The 24458-nt window shown below is 46.4% G+C and overlaps 1 protein-coding gene across 1 annotated transcript in view; it reads right to left on the bottom strand.

The window, feature by feature from the left end:
• LOC140208029 (uncharacterized) overlaps positions 1-24458 on the bottom strand; it is a 97178-nt gene that overhangs the window by 18512 nt on the left and 54208 nt on the right. Inside the window, 9 exon segments of the mRNA XM_072276559.1 lie at positions 2734-4199; positions 10743-10956; positions 11074-11157; positions 11579-11877; positions 12742-12851; positions 13842-13968; positions 16272-16445; positions 17301-17356; positions 21121-21230. Of these exon segments, the coding sequence (XP_072132660.1) occupies positions 2734-4199; positions 10743-10956; positions 11074-11157; positions 11579-11877; positions 12742-12851; positions 13842-13968; positions 16272-16445; positions 17301-17356; positions 21121-21230 (2640 nt within the window).

Genomic DNA, 24458 nt, shown 5'->3' on the forward strand with positions numbered 1-24458 from the left:
ATGCCACCCCCAATGCCTTTAATAAGATTTACCTCACCTGTGTTAGTCTCATCACCAAACTTTAGAACACTGTCTAATGTAAGTGACTGAGAAGCCCCAGTATCTCAAAGAATTTTCATAGGTACCAGGGTTGACCTTTCCTTTACTAATACAAACCCATCTGACATAAAGTGATCGAATACCTTCTGAACAAGAGGAATTCTGCAGATGCTGGAAATTCAAGCAACACACATCAAAGTTGCTGGTGAATGCAGCAGGCCAGGCAGCATCTCTAGGAAGAGGTACAGTTGACGTTTCGGGCCGAGACCCTTCGTCAGGACTAACTGAAAGAAGAGCTAGTAAGAGATTTGAAAGTGGGAGGGGGAGGGGGAGATCCAAAATGATAGGAGAAGACAGGAGGGGGAGGGATGGAGCCAAGAGTTGGACAGGTGATTGGCAAAGGGGATATGAGAGGATCATGGGACAGGATGTCCGTGGAGAAAGACAAGGGGGGGGAGAACCCAGAGGATGGGCAAGGGGTATAGTCAGAGGGACAGACGGAGAAAAAGGAGAGTGAGAGAACAAATGTGTGTATAAAAATAATAATAAATAACGGATGGGGTACGAGGGGGAGGTGAGGCGAATACCTTCTGAACTCAGTCAGACCTCTCAGTCCTTAACTGAGCCTCAACAGAATGTGGGTTTATAGGTGCTTCAACATACTGATCACAGGCATTTGGAACTGACTCCTTTTCCTTTTTCTTCTTCAGGATGGAAAAATTAAGACATCATATGACCAGCTTTCTTACAATAGTAACAAGTAAGACCAGAATATTTCTCCTTCAACTGCTTCCCTTCATCCTTACTCTTGTTATTAGTTCCAGCATTAATTTCTGGTTTACCCTGGTTATCCCTGCTACTCTTTTGGAAACTTTTATTCAGGGTGAACTCATGAGTTATGGTTAAAGCAAACTCATCTGTGAATCTAGCAGACTCCTGCAAAGTGGCAGCATCCTTTTCATCTAAATATGTCTTTATGTCATCAGGGACGCACCTTTTGAATTCTTCAATTAAAACCAACTCTTTCAAGCTGTTAAAATCATCATTTACATTTTTATATATGTGCCAGTGGTCAAAACACACAAACTTCTCATAAGCAAATTTCATACAAGTCTGGTTCAGAGATTTCCTCAAATTTCTAAACTTTCCAACTCGTAAGCTTTCAGCACAGCCTGTTTCACTGTGTCTTAATCAGCTGCTTCATCAACTGTCAAAGCAGAATAGGCTTGCTGAGCCTTCCCCTTAATTACACTTTGTAAGAGAATAGGCCAACCCTCTTTTGGCCACCTTATACTCTGAGCAAACTTCTCAAAATGCTGAAAGTATTTATCTCTGCCTCATCAAATGGAGGTACCAATTTAACTTCCCGACTGGCCTCAAACTTATCACCAGAGTCTAACACTAGACCCCTTTGCTGCAATCTCTCTTATCTTTTCCAGCTCAAACAGCCTCTGTCTTTCTGCTTCCTCCCTGTTTTTCTGCCTCTCTAGCCTCAAAATGCCTCTGCCTTTCCACAGCCTCCATCTTTAATTTTTCTAACTTGTACGGGAGCTCAAGCTCACTAAGTTTACTTTCCAGAAACACCTCCAACTCTTCCACTTTAAACACACCCTCATATACATAATGTTCAGCTATTGTCCTCTGCATCTGTGCCTTCCTCATTGTTGATTTCACCTTAGCAAGTTCTAACCTTTTAGCAATACTCAACAACTCAATCCTTCTGGCGTCTTCTAATGCCTCAGAGGTTGGTGCTTCCAGAAATCTATCAACATCCATTGCTGGTGATTTTCCACACACAAATAAATCAAAAGGGATTTCCCCAATGAAATTGATAATTAATCAATCAATATGCCCCCAAATTTGTTCATATCCCAGACGCAGGCCCTAATTTTGTTACGAACCGTAATGCTTTAGAAACGAACCAGCAGCAATAGACTGGAGTCTGGTTTTGATATGAAAACCACTATCTTTATTAGTGTCTACTTATAAATAATAACTTAAGCAAGATAAACATAAGTTAACAGTGTTACGTGTATATATGTGTGTAAGTATTACTCCCAAGCTATTGAACACAGGGGAAACAAGGCTTAGGGTCTTGAGATGATAAAGTATGAAAGTTCAATTCATCCATGGAATAGGTGATGAGACAGAGATATTTGTAATCCAGGGTAAATGTCCAGAGGAGGGAATCATGTCGAATTCCACAGGTTCCACGGTGGTAAAACAAGAGAACAGTCGCTGTAGATTTTATCCGTCATCGTTCCAAATCCACGTACGAATTATCACCGAAAGTGACTTGTCACAAGGGGTATCGTCTTCAAGTGAATTCCCACATCACACGCAGTCAAGGGTTAACACACAACTTGTCTTCACAGGATACCCCAAATCCAATCCACTCCTATAGTTCAAAAGAGGTGATAACCACACATTCGATGTAGGCTGAATCGATAATTAACCCACCCTTGTGGGCATAGGAAAGTTCTAAACAGTGACCCTTGGCCACTAGTTCCTTTGTTTCGATCCTTTCATTTTACCTCCTTCGTCTCTGTCTGACTCTGAGTGTCCGTGTCCTCGGTTAAATCTAAACAAGCTGCAAGCAATGTAAACAAGCCGTAAGTCAGACTGATTCACCTTCTTAATCTCTCTCTCTCTTTTAAAGTGAATGTCCATAGCAAACAAAACCAAGGGATTCATAACAACGGCCACTCCCCAGTGTGAACTGACTGGTGTGCCAGTAGTTTGGAAGATTGAGTGAATCCTTTACCGCATTCTGAGCAGGTGAACGGCTTCTCCCCAGTGTGAACTCCCTGGTGTCTCTTTAGGTGGGATGCATGAGTGAATCCCTTCCCACATTCTGAGCAGGTGAATGGCCACTCCCCACTGTGAACTGACTGATGTGCCAGTAGTTCAGATGACCAAGTGAATCCTTTCCCACATTCTGAGCAGGTGAACGGCTTCTCCCCAGTGTGAACTCGTTGGTGTCTCTGAAGGGTGGATGAGTGAGTGAATCGCTTCCCACAGACTGAGCAGGTGAACGGCTTCTCCCCAGTGTGAACTCGCTGGTGACTCTGTCGGGTGGATGAATCAGTGAATCTCTTCCCACAGACTGAGCAGGTGAACGGCTTCTCCCCTGTGTGAACTCGCTGATGATTCTGCAGGTTGGATGACTGAGTGAATCCCTTCCCACATTCTGAGCAGGTGAATGGCTTCTCCCCAGTGTGAACTCGCTGGTGACTCTGTAGGGTGGATGACTGAGTGAATCCCTTCCCACAGACTGAGCAGGTGAACGGCTTCTCCCCAGTGTGGACTCGCTGGTGTCTCAGTAAGGTGGATGACAAAGTGAATCCCTTTCCACAGTCCGAGCAGGTGAATGGCTGCTCCCCAGTGTGAATTCGCTGGTGAGCCATTAGGTCAGATGTCTGAGTGAATCTCTTCCCACAGACTGAGCAGGTAAATGGCTTCTCCCCAGTGTGAACTCGCTGGTGACTCTGCAGGTTGGATGAGTGGGTGAATCCCTTCCCACAGACTGAGCAGGTGAATGGCTTCTCCCCAGTGTGAACTCGCTGATGACTCTGCAGGTTGGATGACTGAGTGAATCCCTTCCCACAGAATGAGCAGGTGAATGGCTTCTCCCCAGTGTGAACTCGCTGGTGACTCTGTAGGGCAGATGAATCAGTGAAACACATCCCACAGACTGAGCAGGTGAACGGCTTCTCCCCAGTGTGAACTCGATGGTGTCTCTGTAGGGTGGAAGAGTGAGTGAATTTCTTCTCACAGACTGAGCAGGTGAACGGCTTCTCGCCAGTGTGAACTCGATGGTGTATCTGTAGGTTGGATGACTGAGTGAATTTCTTCCCACAGACTGAGCAGGTGAATGGCTTCTCCCCAGTGTGAACTCGATGGTGTTTCTGTAGGGTGGATGAATCAGTGAATCTCTTCTCACAGACTGAGCAGGTGAACGGCTTCTCCCCAGTGTGAACTCGCTGATGTGACAGTAGTTGAGATGACAATGTGAATCTCTTCCCGCAGTCCGAGCAGGTGAATGGCCTCTCCCTGGTGTGAACTCGCTGGTGAGCCATTAGGCTAGATGAAAAAGTGAATCCCTTCCCACAGACTGAGCAGGTGAACAGCTTCTCCCCAGTGTGAATGTGCTGGTGACTCTGTAGGGTGGATTACAGTGTGAATCCCTTCCCACAGACTGAGCAGGAAAATGGTTTCTCTCCTGCGTGAACTTGCTGGTGTAACATTAGGTCAGATGATCGAGTGAATCCTTTACCAGAAATTGAGCAGATGACCAGCCTCCGATTGGTGTGTCTACAGGTGGGATGACTGACTGAATCTTTTCTCACACACAAAACAGATGAATGGCCTTGCACAGTGTGATCTTGCTGATGACCCTCAACTGAGATGGCCAAGTGAATCCATTTCCACTGTCTGAGCAGGTGAATGGCCTCTCCCCGTGTAAAACGACTGGCATGCCAGTTGGTCAAATGACCGAGTCAATCCCTCCCCACAGTCTGAGCAGGAAGGATGGTCGATTGAATCCCTTGCTCCACTTCTTAAATATCTAGACAGAGACAGCAAAACTGGCGCGTCGTGTTTGAGATTCCTGTAGACAAATTCCTTCTTGTGTTTAACCTGTAAAAAAATTTACAAAATCCATCAATGGGTGTAGGACAACATTTCAGATGAGATTACTTGAGTTGCCAAGGTTTGATCTGGTATTACTGTTAGTGAAGTTCAACCCAAGTTGAAGAGAGAAATTATCTTCAAACTGGGCACAGTGCTGGCATCTGGAATGACCATCAATTCCCTGATGATCTTCCTGTCTCTGTAAGAATGGGGCATTTTGCTGTCTCCAATTTGTGCCTTGGGTCAGTTTGACTCTCTCCATTGGTATTATTCCCTGTTCCTGCTAAGCTGCATGGGTGCCTGGCCCCTCTCTTCAGGTCATATCCATCACCCCCTCCAACTCCCAAATGATCTGGAATTCATCCATTTCTAGCTCAAACTCCCGAACATGCAGGGTTACAAGCTGCAGCTGGACGCACACCTAGCAGGTGAGGATGTCAAGGACATTTGAAGTCTCCCCACCTTCCCACCAATGTCCCATCTAATTTGTAATGAGCCGTGTGCCAAAAAATCTTGGGCTGTGCAATTTTTACCCAGTGACAATAATATGTGCACACTGAACTTTAAATAGAGGTATTCATTTTAACAGCTAGTAAATCACTGTCAATAAGAACTTTGATATCCTCTGGATTTGATCAAGTTCATCTGCACTCTCACACAACCTATGTAGCAGGCCTGTAGAGGGTTAGGAAGAATTTTCTCACTCCAGCTTTTGCACACCATCCATATCTGATTTGCTTGCTAAATGACACTTTTAAAAGTCAGATTTCCAAATATCACTCCACTTCCTCCCACTTGCAAATTCTCCAGCAACTTTTGCATCACCACAATAAACACAGATTCTGTATCGTACATAAATATTTCCCCTGAACCCTCCCCCCAGGTGACTGTCGGTGCTGAGCTTATTGATGGCAATGCCAATGAGTATGAAGGGAAAGGCAGTACTCTGTCCGGCACATTTGTGATGTGAAAGCTACTTGTTGCCCAGGACAAAAGTGTTTGATATAATTATGTACCCAGAGAGAGTGGGTCAAAACGTGTTCTCACGAGTAGAAAAGTCCAGAACAAGAGCAGGTAGAAGAAACAACACACACAAAATGCTGGAGGAACTCAGCAAGCCAGGCAGCATCTAAGGAAGAGTACTAATGCTGAATTCCTCCGGCAATTCGTGTGTGTTGCTTGGATTTCCAGCATCTGCAGATTTTCTCTCGTTTGTGATAGGAGGTAGAACAAAGGTGATTTAAAAGATTTGTTCCCTTTCTCCGAGTTCCCAATCCTTGCATTTAGACAGCTGGAGCTCAGCTCTGTCTGAGAGATCCATCGGTTCCCATTCTCTCACCAGCCGGAAGCTCCCCGGGGTCCGTGTACGGGTCGTGGGGCTGAGAGAGAGAGGGAAGAGAAAAGGACTGTCCCGGGATTGCGGGTCACGGTATCCGGAGCTCACAGTAATTATCCCGAATTCGGTGTTGAAAACCCCACCAGCAAACTGTCTCTTACCTGGAGCCGATTTTCCGAGGCCTTTAGTGTACTGCGCGCATGCGCGATATTCGGGAACAAACATCAACCCTGACGCCTGCGCATTTGATCGGTGCTTCAGCGAAGGCGATAATTGTTATGCAGAGCTTTCTGGGTAATCACGGTGCCATTAAAAGTTCCGGCAAGCTTCGGTTCCATGTCCAGACCTCCGTTTTTTTTTTGTGTAGAATACTCAGTAGCTGTTTTAACACAGAAAGCGGATCCCATAAACGATTTGCTCAATATCAACAGGTATTCCGTGTATCTAATGCCAAAGTACAATCCTCTTACAAATGTAAGAGATTCTGCAGTTGCTGGAAATACAGAGACGCACACACACACAATGCTGGAGGAACTCTGCAGTTCAGGCAGCAAATGAGCAGCGGAGTTCATAGGCTAAGCATACTGAAGGAGCTCGGCCTAAACGTTGTGTATTTATTCCTCTCCACATTTGCTGCCTGATCTGTTGATTTCCACCAGTAATTTGCAGAAATTAACCACCTTTTTTTTCATTCAACCAGTTTCCAAATGTTTCTGATCTTTAATTTGTAGCCATATCCTGCTGGTCTGATTTCTCCTCCTCCTCGTAAACTCTAGACCCCATAATTCTCTGGAGCCCTAAAGCCCTGACTCACACTGCCAACTCTTTCTGAATCCGCTCTGTCGAAAATTCATTCGCTGGTCTGCTGTCAGGCTTGAGAGGCACGTTGCAACAACCCAGCTGTCTGAAGCACAGTCCTTTGAAATTAGTGAAAATGACACAAAACGTTGGAAAGAGCGGGGAAGGAGTTTAACCAACTTCGTCCGGAGCCTTGAAGAACGTCAAAACCACAGTGAGCACGTCGTCTTATTCAGCCTGGAGACAATCATGCAGGAGATTCATGCAGGTGTATAGGATGATGAGAGGCATTGGTTGTGTGGATTGCCACAGGCTTTTTCCCAGGGCTGAAACGGCTAACACGAGGGGGCATATGTTTAAGCTGCTTGAAAATAGGCACAGAGGAGATGTCAGAGCTAAGTTTTTTTCTAAACAAGGAGTGGTGTGTGCGTGGAATGCACTGCCAGCGACGGTGGTAGAGGCGGATACAATAGGGTTTTTTAAGAGACTAGATACATGGGGCTCGGGAAAATAGAGGGCTATGCGGTAGGGTAATTCTAGGCAGTTTCCAGAGTAAGTTACATGGTCGACACAAACTGTGGGCCAAAGGGTCTGTAATGTGCTGTAGATTTCTATGATTCTCTGAAATTCAAGGGAGATCTCTTCTCCCACGGAGTGGTGACTGGTTGCAACCTGTCATCACAGGGAGAGTGAGAGGGGAAAGGCAGGGATAGATTTTGATATACTGATATGGAACGGAAATATGGGCAGGGATCAAATAGTCTGAGTGGCCTCCCTAGTTTACATTGTGAGTGTGGCAGAGACAGTAAGTACCTGAGACACGGGATTTGATACAGAACTGATTTATCTTTCACAGATCCAGAATATTAAACACTCGTCTAGTTTAAGGCTAACATCGGCAGAACGGACTCCTCCAATGCTCAGTGACTAGGGTTCAGTCCTGGGTGCGATGAGCAGCCGCAAGAACTGCAGAATCTGACAGTAACAGTCCCTCATGAACCTGCAGCTGCCTTCAGTCACCGTGATGGTTAAACATTTAACACAGAGCTGATCTGAACTTCCTCCCTGATGTGAAGTTGCTGGTGTTACAGCAGCTGGGATGATTGAGTAAAACTCTTTGCTCATTCCGGACAGAAATGTGGCCTCTATTTATAGTGAACTCAGTGGAGCATCACAAGGTGGGTTAACTGAATGAGTCTCTTCGCTCACACCGAGCAGGTGAACGGCCGCTTCCCAGTGTGAAGCTATTGGTGTATCTGCAAACACGAAGAAATCTGCAGATGCTGGAATTTCAAGCAACACACGTAAAAGTTGCTGGTGAACGCAGCCGGCCAGGTAACGTCTCTGGGAAGAGGTACAGTCGACGTTTCGGGCCGAGACCCTTCATCATGACTAACTGAAAGAAGGGCTAATAAGAGATTTGGAAGTGGGGGGGCAGGGTGGAGGGGAGATCAGAAATGATAGGAAAAGACAGGAGGGGGAGGGATGGAGCCAAGAGCTGGAGAGGTGATTGGCAAAAGGGATATGAGAGGATCATGGATCTGGATTCAGAGGGACAGAGGGAGAAAAAGGAGAGTGAGAGAAAGAATGTGTGCATAAAAATAAGTAACAGATGGGGTACGAGGGGGAGGTGGGGCCTTAGCGGAAGTTAGACAAGTCGATGTTCATGCCATCAGGTTGGAGGCTACCCAGACGGAATATAAGGTGTTGTTCCTCCAACCTGTGTGTGGCTTCTTCTTGATAGTAGAGGAGACCGTGGATAGACATATCAGAATGGGAATGGGATGTGGAATTAAAATGTGTGGCCACTGGGAGATCTGCTTTCTCTGGGGGCCAGTGGGTAGTTGTTCATTGAAACCGTCTTCCAGTCTGCTTCGGTGGTGCAGGCACGCAGGCTGGTGGTGTTCGTCAGGAACACTACGAAACGGGATGTCACCTTTAAGCGAGAGATGCCTCTGGAACATTTGTTCCCCATGATGGTGATGCATAGCACCCCCGTGAGGCCAGTTGGGAGATTGCTGTTGGGACAAGGGCCTAAGTTGACCGCTGAAAGCTTTTAACTTTGGGGCATCACTTGTCCAGGAAGGTTGGAAGCGGAGGCTGGTGCAGAAGATGATGACGCTGACAGGTGTTTTTTCCACTGACGAGTTTGATGTGGGTTGTTCCAAGAGCATTCACCACACCATACGGGTAACTGAGGATACTCCGTTTAGTGAAAGATCGTGGCGACTGGCTGCTGCAGATGTGGAAGACGTGCGGCAGCATTTGGGCAAGTTGAAGGAGGCTGGGATCATTACAGAGTCCCGAAGACCTTATGCCTCTCCTATCGTAGTGGCCCAGAAGAAGAATGGGAAGGTTGATATGTGTGTGGACTATAGAACACTGAACAGGCGCAGGGTCCTTGATCAGAACACAGACCCCGGGTCGAAGACGCGCTGGCCTGTCTGAGTGGGGCGAAGTGGGTTTGAGGACTGGATATTACCAGATCCCGATGAGTGAGGCCGATAAGGAGAACACAGCCTTCATTTGCCCTCTGGGATTTTACCAGTTCGAAAGGATGCCCCAGGGCATATCGAGGGCCCCTGGCACCTTCTAGAGGGTCATGGAGAAGACAGTGGGAGATAGGAACCTGCTCGAAATGTTAGTATATTTGGTTGACTCAGTATTTGGATCCATCTTGGAAGAACAAGAAGCGAGAATACTGAAGGTGCTCAACCGGCTGAAGCAGGAAGGGTTGAAGCTTTCCCTGGACAAGTGCCAGTTCTGTTAGCTATGTTGGACACATTATCTCGCGGAATGGTGTAGCGAAGGACACGGCTAAGATCGAAGCAGTGACCACCTGGCCAAGGCCCCAGACCGTGAGTGCTCTGCGTTCGTGCCTAGGGTTCTATGGGTACTACCAGAGATTCGTGAAGGGCTACGCCCAGGTGAGTCATCCCTTGAACCAGCCTCTGCGTGGCTACCCTCCCCTGGGACAGAGGGGGGTGGGGGAAGGACGGGAGATGGGAGAATATTTGAACCCGTCAGAGCCCTTCGGACAGAGATGGGATGACAAATGTGAAGCGTCTTTTCTGTTACTGAAGGAGATGCTGACTCAGGCGTCGGTGCTGGCTTTTGCAAACCCCCGATTGTTCTACGTGCTACACACTGACGCCAGTCATGAGGGTTAGGGGCCGTTCTATATCAGGATCAGGGCGCTGGCCTGAGGCCTGTGGCATTTGTCAGCCAGTGTTTGTCACCTTTGGAGAGGAACTATCCCACTCAAAAGTTGGAGTTGCTGGCGTTGAAATGGGCGGTGGTGGATAAACTGGATGCCACAGACCGTCGGTGGCTGGCAGCCTTGTCTGTATATGATTTCAGCCTGAAGTACCGCCCCGGGAGCCGGAATGTCGATACGGATGCTCTGTCCCGACGGAGGCATGAGGAACTGAAGAAGTACGCGGAGTATGAGAGTGTTTCTGCATCCGGGGTGAAGGCGATGGGCCATCTTGCTATCACGGTGCAGGCTGAGGAGAAGGAGAGGCCAGATCGAGCAGTGGACTCATTCGGGGCGTCCAATGATGCCGTGCCCCTAGTTTACAGTGATCTCACTGCTCTGAAGACCACGCAGCTGCCGGAGTTAAACCCTGGGGAAGTGGCCGCTGCTCAGCGAGATGACCCGGGCATTGGCCCTGTCTGGCACGCCGTGGAAGAGGGGGATGTGACACAGGTGGAGAAGACTGAACAGGTTTCAGTGTTTCTGTTATTGAGCGAATAACTACGGTTGAGTTTGAAAAACAAAAATTTATAGCGGGTAAGGTCACTCTCGGACCGACCTCGGTGTTGGCAGCTGGTCCTGCCTGAGAAGTATCGGGAGGTTGTCTTGAAGTCCCTCCATGATGGCTCTGGACATGTGGGGGTGGAAAAGACCTAAGGATTGCCCAAGGACCGGTTTTACTGGCCCCGAATGAGGACGGAGGTCGAAGAGTACTGCTAATCCTGCATACGGCGGAATTCGCTGCCTGGGCAGGCTGTCCCTTTGTCCCACTTGCAGATTGCGGGGCCGTTTGACCTGGTGTGCATGGATTTCGTGGCCATAGAACCCGATGCCAGCAACACGACGAATATCTTGGTCACCACGGTCCAAAACACCAGGTATGCTCAAGCTTTTCCTACCAAGGATCAGGGAGCGACTACAGTGGCGAAAATGCAATGAGAGAATATTTTTCGCCGGCGGATACATAGTGGCCAGGGACGGGACTTTGAGAGTAAACTCATCTATGACTGACTGGGCATGCTCGGGGTTGAGAAATCGAGGACCACGCCCTATCATCCGCAGGGCGGTCCCCAGCCGGAGATGTTTAATCGGGACCCTGGAGATCAGCAAAAAGAACCGCTGGAGTCGACATATTAGGCAAATGGTTCACCGTCACAACTGTACACGGAATGAAGCTACTGGTTACTGCCCCTATTATCTTATGTTTGGGGGCGAAGCCAGGTTGCCCATTGACCTCTGTTTCGGGACTGATGCGGGTGAGGTATCGCCGACGCCTTACTTGAAGTATGTGTCTGATATGAGGAAAGAGCTGAAATGGGCTTACGAGTTAGCCGGGGAGGCGGCCGCCCGGCAGAATTGGGGAAATAAGAGGAGATATGACACGAAAGTAAAGTTCTCCCAACTCCTACCGGGAGAACGAAGCCTCATAAGGAATCTGGGATTAACTGGAAAGCACAAATTGGCTGATCACTGGGCAGCCACGCCCTATGTGGTGGAGAGTCAGATGCCAAATTTACCGGTTTTCCGGGTCCGGCCCGAGGATAGAAAGGGGCCTGTCAAGATTCTCCATCAGAATCACCTTTTGCCCCTGGGGTAAGACGTACAGATAAAACGGGAGCTTGAAGCGGCGGCTGCACCCAGTATCAGGACTCTGCGTCCCCGCAGGGTGGAGGACGTGCCTACCCCGGGAGAGACGGGCCCAGGTCCAGCCCCTGTGCGGGATACTGACTCGGAGGATGATGACTGGGATGGTTGGTACCTTCTGCCGTTCGCTTATACTCCCGTGATCGAGGAAGAGAGTCCTGGCATTTCCCCACTGTGTTAGACGGGGTAAGGGGGGCTAGTGATAGGCAGTCCGTGGTACCGCAGGGCGCTGAAGGAGAGTATGTAGGGTTTGAACCAGAGATAGAGGGTTCCGAGGCGCCGAGGGGTTTGGGTGACCGCTCGGGGGTGGGTTCGCCTCGTAGTTTCAAAAGGTCCCCTATAGTCTCCGAGGCGGAAGAGTCAGAAGCGGGGATACGTAGGTCTCATAGAAGTCGGAACCCCCCGGAGAAGTTGGCCTATGTTGCACCCGGGGAGCAGGGTGTGATCTCTACTGTTTTGGGAAGTTATTTCCCTGCTTTCTGCACGTGGATTGGGCTGTTTGTTTTGCAGGAAGGCGTGGCGAATTATCTGACTGTCATGACGGCATGACTTACTTCGGTGGGGGGAGAATGTAGGGTTCTCAGTAATACTAGATGGACAGTTAACTGTTAATTGCTTATTACCAAAATGACTTCTCGTACTGTTAAATGCTGAGCAAGGTGTTCTCTGTACAGCGTGTTTGGAATATACGTAGTGATAATGGAAATTGTCTTCATTTGCTAGCCAATGCAAGTCATGTTATGTTATCTTGTATATGTGTGCTGAGTTGAGGAGCGCGGGCTTTTTCGGGAGGCGAGCCGACAGGACAGACGTGCGGGGAACGGATAGCGGTTCCAGGGCGGCAGATACCGGACCTCGGGGGTTCGGATGGTGGCCGGAGTCTCGGAAAGACGTTGTGGATGGAATCGGAGGCGTGAGCTCCAAAGTATTAAAATATTATGCGCACAGGACTGATATGTTACTAACGGGGCACATTTTCTTCTAGCTGTTGCCACTAACCCATCACCAAAACTTGCTATAACGTATAAATCTTTACTCGCACTTGGCATATTGTTTGATATTTGTGTCGTGGCTGATCACTGGGTGCCTCACACCGTATCCGCACCAAAGCAATTGCACTGTTGGCGGGGTCGACGGCTATTCGCCCTAGGCAACGGGAGCCAGTTGCGGCAAAGGCCGTTATACCAGCATGTGTCGTGAAATTTGTTAAAGTAGCAGCCGCACTTCAATGCAATACATAACGAATATAATAAATTATAATAATAGCAACAAAGGCATAAGTACATCAATTACAGTTAAAAATCGTGCAAAAAAGAGAAATAAGATATTAAAAAGTGGGTTGTGCTTACGGGTTGAATGCCCATTTACGAATCGGATGACAGAAGGGAGGAAAATTACCTGAATCACCGAGCATGTGTTTTTAGGCTTCTGTAGCTCCTGGATGGTGACAGTGGAAAAATGGCTTGTCCTGGGTGCTGGATGTCCTTAATACCGGACGCTGCCTTTCTGGGACACCGCTCCCTGAAGATGTCCTGGGTACTTTGTTAGGCTGGTACCCAAGATGATGTCGACGAGATTTACAACCGCCTGCAGAGACTTCCGGTCCTGTGCAGTAGCACAGCACCACCACCCCACAACCCCCGACCATCATACCAGACAGCGATGTGGCCTGTCAGAATGCGCGTCACGGTACATCTAAAGAGGATTTTTTTAAACTGCATTTGTACTTGTTCACACATCAAACCTCTTCAAACTCCGAATGAAGTATGGTCTTTTTCTTGTTTTGTTTATAACTGCATGGATATGTTGAGACCAGTTTAGGTCCTCAGAGATCTTAACACCTAGGAACATGACAATGCTCACTCTCTCCACTTCTGATCCCTCTGAGGATTGGAAAGTGCTCCTTTCTCTTACCTTTCCAGAGTCCACAATCAACTCTTTGGTTTTACTGACGTTGAGTGCAAGGTTGTTGCTACGACGCCACTCTTCCAGTTGGGACATCTCGCTCCTGAACGCCCTCTCGTTTCCATGTCAGGTTCTACCAGAAAATGGTTGTGTCATCAGCAAATTTATAGACGGTATTTGAGCATTAAAGATTTTAGAGCAGTGGGCTAATCACGCAACTCTGAGGCGCACCAGTGTTGATCGTCAGCGAGTAGGAGATTTCTTCATCAATCAGCAAATATTGTGGTCTTCCAGTCAGGAATTCGAAGATCCAATTGTAGAAGGAGGTACCGAGGACCAGGTTCTGCAACTTTTCAATCTGGATTGTGAGAGTGATGGTATTACATGCTGAGATATTGTCGATTAACAGCATCTTTGTTGTTTGTGCTGTCCAGGTAGTCAGAGGCCGCGTGAAGAGCCAGTGAAATTGCATCTACCGAAGACGTATTGTGGCGATAGGCAAATTGCAATGGGTCCTTGCTGAGGCAGGGGTTCAGCCTTATTCCTCTGAATTACACAGTACAGTGTTAGAGCCATATAATGCCGCTCATATGACAAGCCTTTCAAAGGCGGAACCATTTTGATTGACCTCCACAATGTCAGCATACCTTTATAAGAAAGGGACACAAAATTGCTCACAATTCTCCAAGTGAATGTCCCTTACTGTTAGACTCTTGTTAAACTCTGTTCGACAGAGCTCAGTTTGAGCACTGTTTACCATTCCCAGGTATTGCGGACACTGACTGCAATACTATGCAATTTTACCGTCGCTTATTATTTGGACTGTGTGAATGTGCACCACTATTATATAAATTCACAGCAAATCTTGCACTACCATCTTATCAGTGTAAACTTGTAAATCTTGCGAATATTGTCATCTTTGACTTATAATTCCTGGAAAGTTTATATTTTGAGGTACTTACTTCTATTCCTTCGTACCTCTCCTCCAATATTTGTGTATCTGAGCACTTGTAATATTAATGTGACATCTGTAAATTCCTTTGGAATCAATAATGCATCGGTAAATCTCTCTACCTATCCTCCATATTTACCACCTTAAAGGTTGCTTTACGTTAAGCTATCTAATCAATTTCTCTTCCCTGCACAACAGCCAGTCCAGCATAACTGATCCCCAAGTGAGCTCAACCACCAGCCGCTCGAAAAAGCCATATCATAGCATACTACAAATGTCTCCTCTTGGAAGCGTTTTTGGAAAATCTGATTTCCCAATCTTTCTATATATTGAAATACCTCATGTCTATCGCAACACTACACTTTTGCCATGCATTTTCTATCTCACACATCTTTGCCACTGTTTGGGGATCTTTACATAACTCCCATCTGGATCATTTTACCCTGCTGTCCCTTAGCCCTACGAATAAAGATACAACATCATCTGACCCTATGTACTCCCTTTCTAATGATTAGATTTCAGTTTTGTAGCAACAGAAGTGCGCTGTGCGCTTTGCTTCCATGCCTTTCCTTTCGATACAATGTGCCTGTCGCTGTCCGGATCGTAAATTCCCTATTTTCTCCTAATCTCCTTTGATAGTGCCAGGGTTCCGATCGTTAGTTTCCCACTTGCTCCTAATTCTCTTTGATGACGGCACACCTGGTTTCCATCAGGACCTGCAGCATAAGAACCCCGGCGTTACAACCAGTAGTTGCCAGATTGTTGGTTTTGCGTGTGTGGTAATTAACGTTTCCCGGACGCTTAAGGCTGTATGTTCTAGGTTTTGCCCAGTATCGAAAATTACCTGTGAAACTGAATCTCTTCGTGCCAGGATCAGTTTTCTAAGTTCAACTCCAGTTCAGAGGTTTACCTGTGAAACCCAGCCTCCCCGCGTCAAAATAAGTCTTTTAAAGTTTTAATTCAGCACCAAGGCTTGCCTGCGTAACTCCATCTCTCCGTGCTAAGAAGAGTTTTGTCAGACGTTTCTCTCTCTACGCTCCGAGTCAAGATAAATTCTGTCCGTCTTCTGCCTTCCTGCTCTCCTTCCTGTTTGCCGTTCACGTCTGCATCCTAACTAAATCTCCGTGCCTGTGTCCTGCGCTTGGGTTCGCCTCATTCGTTGCAACAGAAAGATCTGGCCACTATTGACGTAGCGGACACGAATAACCTGCAACAAGACCTCACCATCCAGAGCTCCCAACTGGGTTTGCATGACCAACTCCTCCGGAAGGTCATGGAGAACATCCGTTCTCCCTGCTGACGTAACGAAGATCGGTGACCAGGTGGACCGTGTATTTTACCCCGTCCACTCCTGGAACTCTGTCTAACCAGCCCAGACAGCCTGTAGTGCCAACACCCTACGTATCAGCAACACCACCACCAAGATAGCCGCACGTACCTGAACCAGAGCACGTGCGGATTTGGGAAAGTGTCGGGACTTCCTGCTGAAGTGCTCCTTGGTGTTATAGCAGCCGTCATCCACGTACCCCACGGATACATCAAAGATTGCTTATATCATGGGGTTGTTGCGGGGAAGTGACTTAGCGTGGGCTACAGCTGTCTGATATAATCAACCGGATATCTGCTCTTTTTTCCACCTTTATCGCGGAAATGAGAAAGATCTTTGACGACTCCGTCCGTGGTACAGATACGGCTAAGCGCCTACTCACACTACGCCAGGGCTTACGCAGCGTTGCCGAATATTCCGTGGCGTTCCGGACGTTAGCGGCCCACAATAAGGCACTCCAAAACGTATTTCGGAACGGTCTCATTGACATGGTGAAAAACAAGTTGGCGGCAAGAGATGACACCGACAGCCCGGATTCCCTGATCTCCCTTTCCACCTGGTTGGACAATCGTCTCCGAGAACGCCATAAAGAACAAACGGGTCCTCCACCACATTTGGCCACTACAGGGCACGCATTTCCGCCTCCCGTCAGAAAAAAAAAAAAACTCTCTGCTGCTGCTTCTAGTAGAGATAGTGACCATATTCATCCTGTCTCGGGGAAAGTGTGGCCTCTCCAGAGTTGTCAAATGCTACCTGGTTGCCATGGCCGTGGCGGATCTGCTGGTTCTTATCCTGGATCTGATACTGAGCAAGGTTTCACTTACGTACATGTCAATCGGCGCTTTCTTCCGCTCAATGACCACGGTGTAATATCCACGCTGCTCTGATTTACACCGTCACCGACTGTTCGGTCTGGTTCACCGTCACGTTCACCTTTGATCGATTTGTCGCCATTTATTGCCAGAAACTGAAAACAAAATATTGCACCGGGAAAACTGTGGCCGTGGTTTTGGGGACAGTGACTGTGAGCAGCTGTTTAAAGAATATTTATTGGTGTTTTCGGCTCTCAGAGAACTGCACGTGGACAATCAACCCATTCATTTGTTCACAGAGAGTTCTTGTTTTCAGTTTCATAACTCAAATTGACCTATTTTATTACTTCCTCGACCCTGTATTGACATTTGTGCTGGTTCTAGTAACGAACGGTTTCACCGCCAGGCACGTCTTAGTCACCAGCAGAGCTCGCAGGAGACTCAGGGTTCCCGGCAATGGACAGAATACCAGAGACCCGGAGATGGAGAAACGCAGGAAATGCCTCGTTTTATTGCTGATCACTTCGGGGAATTTTATTGTGCTATGGGCACCTTTCACCGTTTATTCTGCGTGGTATCGGCTGAATGATTTTATCAACCCTGTGCGTCCGCCTGAATCGCTGCGAGAGCTGGGCATCATTCTGCAGCTTCTGAGCTGTTGTACAAACACGACCCTTTACGCCGTTACACAGACCAAGTTCAGGGAGCAGCTACAGAATATGGTAAATTCTGCGCTTGCTGTCATTGTTGTGAGGAAGTCGTGAATTAGCGGTTTCTCCGGTCTGACCCAATTTACGTCCCATACATTGCGGTTACTTTCTGTTCCTCTGGGTCCGGCGCTATCCTTCTTCCACTCACACCTCCGCGGCAATTACATAGAAGGTTCCCTTACATAGCCGCAGTGCTCTATCCTCATTCGCCGGCCTATCTTCCCATCACTGCCCTACAGATGTTAGTGAATTTTGCTCCATGGTTCCACGTGCATTCTTTCTGGCCGCCCGGATACTTTGATTCACCTGCAAGGCCATACTCCTCCGAGGGCGTCTGTGTTCCCGAAACAACCCGTTCACCCCCTACAGAGACGACTGAATTGGTGCCGCGAGTCCATTGACGACTCAATTGGAGATGCTTCCTGCAGCCTCGCTGATCTCGTCATTTTCATCTACGTTGCCTACAATTTCCCACATGGACCTCAGATTAGATTGTTTCCATTCTGACATCTTTCTCATCTACCGATCTTTCTGTCCCAAATTCCAGAGACAGATTATCTAACGAAATATTTTACAAAGCCAAGCTACTGTCTGTCACAGTTATCTTGACGATACCTCCTGCCGCACGGATACTGGCAAAAGTGTTATTCCATTCTATCATTTGCATAGATGAGACTTTCCTCTCAAGTCATTTTACAGTAAATGGAGATTCTCTTTCACCACGATCGAAGGTGCCATCACCACTCCCTGTCGCATTTCACGCAGGTAAAACACTCCATCCCTCCCAAAATAACAGAAGTGATGGGGTCTCCTGGTCCTCAGGTAACACGCAATGAGCCTTCGCATGCAAGATAGCTTCTATAACTTCCACCATCTCCATAGCGACTCTATCACCCGGCAAGACTTTCCCTCCCCCATCTCCGGTTTCCAAAGATCGCTTTCTGCGCGACTCTATTGTTTACTCGTCGTTGCCCACAAGTCCCCCCTATTACTGTCACCATACTCCAGACATTATTTCCACACGGACACTGGTTATTCAAGCACAACGGAGACCACAATGGTAACATACTTCATTTCCAGATGACGGCGTGACGCAGTGCGCGCGACCGCTCCGAATTGATATCCTATTTGTGAAGTAGGATGCCGTGCACAATCCTGATTTGATGGAGACAGTTGTGAAAAGCACGGAGGAACATCTGGAGAAACTTCTGAAATGCCTGCTTCGCTGCCGATGCTACTGTGCGATCGAGAGTCTCCGAGGGGAAGGCCCCAAATCCTCGGCTTTGCCTATTGCCTGTTGTCTGTTGCTGAGGCCGGGATCGAAGCGCTCGGTAGAGATGGTGCTCGGTGCTTGGTGTCGGAGTGCTGGTCGGCGGCTCGAAGTTTTCGGACGGACTCGGAGTCGGACTGTGGTCGGGTGCTTCCAGGATGCTGCATCGGCAAGTTTGCAGCGCTGGAAGCTCTTGGCATGAAGGGTTTTCTTCCTTCAACCGTCTGCCTGAGATGATGGGACTTTCGAGAGACTTTATTTTTACCGGGTCCGTGGTCAGTTCTTCTATCAAATTACGGTATTGTTTGCACTGTTGTAACTGTATGTTGTAATTATGTGGTTTTCGTCAGTTTTTAGTCTTGGTCTGTCTTGTGTTTCTGTGATATCACACTGGAGGAACAAATTGTATCATTTCTTAATGCATGCATTACTAAATCACAATAAAAGAGGACTTCGTGTCCTCATAATCTAATCTAATCCAAGCTACAATCGACAAAACCCATTGACAGTAATGATGACGTTTCCAATCCCTGTCAGACCAAAATACTACCGATGCCGCGGACAGAATTGTCCGGGAAGTTGTTATGAGCTTGATAATCTAGAGATCTGAGGAGAGATATTTACGGATATGACAGAGGAATACAGAAGCATTCAGCATTAACTTTTATATTCTATTCGCTATAATATCGGGAATGGCACAGTCCGTTGACTGAAAAACTCGCTGTATTATTATTAGTCTTCAAAATATTTACACTTGGAGGGATCGAATGTGATGGAGTGGTTTCCCGACACGTAGTTATGTCCATCATTGGTGACATTTTTCTCACGTGAATCTCAGGTTCATTTTTGTGTGCAATCCGTTTGAAAATAAAAGCGGAACTTAGTGTCAAAGTCGGCAAACATTGTGCGCCAAATGGTCTGTTCAGTGCTGTATATAGTATTCCCCGGTCTATCAAATTTTCCCCAACATTCACAATTTCAGAAACGCCATGCACCACCTAATGTGCTACTATAATGAAGAGACTACTGAACGTTTGTTGCCATGATAGATCACGTAGCATTGAAGTACTTGTAATGTGACAGGAAATTTACTCGCACGTATGCAGAACATTATATACTTAGCAACTCTGATTTTGGGATTATTGGGGAGAGTGTTGGTTTCACTTATGAATCCTGACATCTGGAGCTTCCGCCACACTGCTGCTGTCTTCCACGGTGAAAACTGATGCAAAATGTTACAGCGCGTCCGCCATTTCATTGTTCCCCATTACTATGTGTCCAGCATCGTTTTCCAGCTGTCCGATGTCCAGTCTGGTCACTCTCTTTCACCTTATATATCTAAAAAAATGTGGGTACCGTCTTTAATATTGTTGGCTAACGTTATTTTGCATTCCTTCGATGCCTTCTTATTGACATTTTAGTTGCCTTCTGTTGAATGTTTAAAAACGTCCCAATCATCTAACCCCACTAATTCTTGCTCTTTTATGTGCCTAATTTTTGGATATTAAGTTGTTTTTCTCTTCTCTTGTTCGACACAGTTTGTCATTTTTTTCTTTACAATACCGCTTCTCTTGTGACGCACGAATCCTGTGCCTTCTAAATCCTTTCCGTAATTGCAGGCACTGCTGCTCTGTCGCCATGTCTGCTCGTGTCTTTTTCCCCCAATCAATTCTGGCCAATTCCTCTCTCATGCTTCTGTAATTTCATTTACTCCATTGAAGTTCTGATACATCTGACATTCGCTTTTCCTTCTCAAATTTCAGGATGAATTCGATCATAGATCTATCTACAATGAATTAACACCACCTGATCCTGTGGGACCTCTTTTAAATGATTTGCTTTAATCTTGCAGAACAGAGCAAAGCCGCCCCCTCTAGCTTCCTGCCTGTCCCTTGCTACAAGGTGTATCCTTGATATTAATCTCCAAGCTATAAACTTCTTTCAACTATGATTCCGTTTTGCATATGCATGTATGACAATGAGTAACTGTGCTACAAGTTCCTCTACCATATCCAGTGTACTGCGTGCATTCAATATCACACCAACATTCCTGTATTCAGACACTTCGATTTTTCCCGCTTTGATGTTGCAACTCGTCCTCCTAACTGCAATTTTGTCCTTTCAGCGGCCTTTCCTTTCAAGGAGTCTCTCTATACATTGCCTCTGCTTGTAAACCAACGACTGCATCTTCAACACCATCTTGCAGGTTCCCATTTCTGTAACAAATTAATTTAAACCCACCCGAGCAACTTAGGCCAACCTGCCCGCTAGGATATTGGATCCTTCGGGTTCAGTTGTAACCCATCCCTCCGGTACCGGTCGTACCCTCCCCAGAATCTCAACCACAGTCTCAACAACTAACTCATTCATAACATTAATGCCAATGACCAAAAAGCCAACAAATCGTCCCTGTAACTGAGGACCCGAGGCATGACTTACACTCTTCAGAGCCTGGTGCTAGTGGTCGCATGACCGGAGGTCCTGTGATGTACGTTAGCTGCAAATACGGCCATACTCTACCAAGTCCCAAGACTGCATGTCCCCCTGATCTGTCGGGCGGAGGGAGAAGCAGAGTAATTGTTTAAGTAGGTGGGCGAACCATGCTCAAGAGTAACCTGCAAACTGGCAGAGGGAAGGAGCCGCGTACATCTCTTTTATTTGGTCTATCTGCACAAAAATAATTCCGAACAATTTTCAGTGGATTAGTGGATAAAGAGCATCACGTATGAAAAGAGATGCAGCTTGTGTTCAGAGGTGCAGGTAACAGAACTCACCGGGGAACCGAAAAATACCAAGTCTACATCGCTTTCAGCTTTATACAGCTGCTTCTTTATTTCTGGTCTCCCATACTGGCAATAACATTGTGAATATAATTATTAAAATATCCTGTATGCACGTAAACATACGTTTCACATGTTTAAACGCGTCAACATATTGCAAAGAGTGCTGCAAATAAATGTTGGGGTTTGTACTGTGCCAGCCAGGCAGTGTACAACAACAAAGAGAATTATTGCACATCACAAATCAGATTAACTGCAGTCAGAAATAGATGTAGTTCAGTACATGTAGAAATATGGAATGAGCCATATGCTGGTATAAAATGAGAGTACGACATGTTATTACTAAGTATTGTGCAATAATTTGAAATGTTTACTGCAATGGGAGTCAATATTCTATGGAGAAGGACTCTGCAGATGGGGACGGATGTAAAACACAGCCTTGATAAATTTGGCCGAAGTCTCCACTAAACGCGGTCAGATTCATCTCTCCGACCTCCAGGAGATCCACTCCCTGCATTGGAAATGCAGAACAGCAGGCACGATGCCGACACATTGAGTGTAATGCTGGAGCGTCAGAACCGCTACGGGCTGTTGTATTCAATACGCAGAATGGATTGCACTTTCAAAGCACGTCACTGAACACCCTGGTGTTGTCATTGCTTCTCTGGAACTCAGCTCAGCTGACTGGATGATCTCACTGCAGGCCAAGCTGCCGCGTCATTACTACCGTTGACCATGATGATAATGTTGTTGTCTCTGTGGCCTTAACACTGACAGTACTGGTTATGTAACAGCGTGTCCTGGTCATTGTCAGGGCACCCATATTTTAAATTCCTCCACTTTGCGTGGAATCCAAGTTGAGAATTATCAAGTGAGAGCTCCCTGCAGTCAGATGATCGCGATTATATTGATCAAAGGCGTCAATAGATGCTCTACATTACTGCTCCATCTACTGTCCTGTAGATTCAGCGCTAATCTCAGGTGCAGGATCAGCCCCCAGCCCGAACATCGGCTTTTATCTTAAACGTGCAGCCCATATGTCGTTATTATAGTGCCAATAGATTGCAAATTATTAAACTGCATCTGGCCTGGAATCTATATAGGTAAGCCACCGCACACCTGATTGCCAATTCTATGAAACAGACACCAACAGAAATAACTTGTGTTATAGCTCGGACGACGGAGCGAAGCGATTGAGCAAAGCAGTAATGCAACTTGGTGGAAAACATGTTGCTAATTTCAGCTTTAGCTTCTGTGCAGTCAATGTTTCAAACTCCGCGTGTGTAGTATAGACTTACGCACAAGATAAGTCATAATCAATATCTTCTTCATTGCATCTGGTGGTGAAATACTCAAAACCGGACAGCTTTCTCACCCGATGAGACGGGAGAGTATTTCGACAATAGAACTGTGTAAAGGGATTGGTAATACAGAAGGATCTGAGGAAAAACTCTTCCAAACATATGTCAGAGGAATCTCAAATGTTCTGAATAAGGTGATTCGTGTTAGAGTGTAAACTCAAAACATTTACAAGTGTAATATTGCACAGTAGATAGAGAAAGTTGTCAGATCTGAAGGAGAAAAATCGTTTGCACTTCTGGAACGTGACGGCTATCAGAGGCATAGTTTATTCCTGAAATGGACCCGAGTAGTAATAAATGGAGCAGCCGCGAATCTTAGAAGCGAATCACAGAGTGTACAAAATCAGAACCGGAATGAGGTTGAATATCACTGGCATATGTCGTGAAACGTGCCGATATGCGTTGCAATACATAATAATAAAATCTGTAAATCACAGTTGGAAGATAATATGTAAAAAAAATCTAAATTTAATTAGTGAAATAAGAGGACAACATGTTGTGTGGGAGTATTGTTGGGTTCAATGCCCTTTCAGAATCCTGATTGCTGAGGGAAATATGCTATTCCTTGTTATCGTTGCAGATCCAGACACATCTCTGACCAGACTGACAGAGTCACGACTGATCAAATCCACATCCCTGACCACAGTGATAATCTCACTGCATATCCAGTCCCATCACTCTCCGCAAGGATAACTAAGCTGCTTGCTCAATCTCATTATGTTCCACACTAGTAATGTCGCTGCTACTCCAACACCGTCACTGGCAGTGCGAAGCTCTGTCTTTAAACACGTCACTCAGCAGAACTATTCGACTAAAGATGATGTCCAATTATCAGTGATCCCATTGTCACGGGTTACGAAAGGCAAATATGAAAATATTCATAATATATTCGATTGTCAATGGCCGCTCACATGCAGGCAAATATAACAGCTGTTTGAGCAAGATACAAAACTGCAGAGTCAGTGGCTCAGGATTGGTATCATTGATGGGAGACCTAGATATATTTTTTTACACTAGAATATCAGTAAACACATGCTGTTGGGGAATAACGCTCGCTGTGTTTTATCGTTATCATCACATCAGACGTGGTTACACTCCGAGCACAGCAGGGAAAACGAGTGTTTATCGCACAGGGTTACACATCTGTAAAAAGAATTTGTTGAAATGTGTGATTTATATGCACAAATCTAAATCTGATCACTGCTCAGTTGATTAGCAGATAAAGAACTATGTGCCGCTTGTATTTAGTGGCTGGACGTAATGGTGCCGACAAAAGAAATCTAAGAATACCTTTACTTCGACACCTGCTGTGCACAACTGTGCTTGCCTGATGTTTTGTGTGACGAAGAAATAAGTTTTATTGCAACGTGTACGCTTTTAATCAAAAGCTTACCGCTTTGAACACCATTCTGTCAAATTTATTGCGGTGACCATTGTGAATAAACGTGCCCGTTCTGCTGTTTCTACATTTCTAAGCTTTAAGAGGAGCTCATTGCAAACCACAACAGAGATTAATAACAGTCAAGAAGAGACGTGTTTCACTAGTTCTCATTCGATCTTTGCAGTTTCACAAATATGCCATGACATTCTTCAGGGAAATGAAAATAACACCAGTTTCCAAAGATTTTCAAATAAT

This window comes from Mobula birostris, chromosome 13, assembly GCF_030028105.1.
Source record: "Mobula birostris isolate sMobBir1 chromosome 13, sMobBir1.hap1, whole genome shotgun sequence".
Classification (NCBI taxonomy): domain Eukaryota; kingdom Metazoa; phylum Chordata; class Chondrichthyes; order Myliobatiformes; family Myliobatidae; genus Mobula; species Mobula birostris.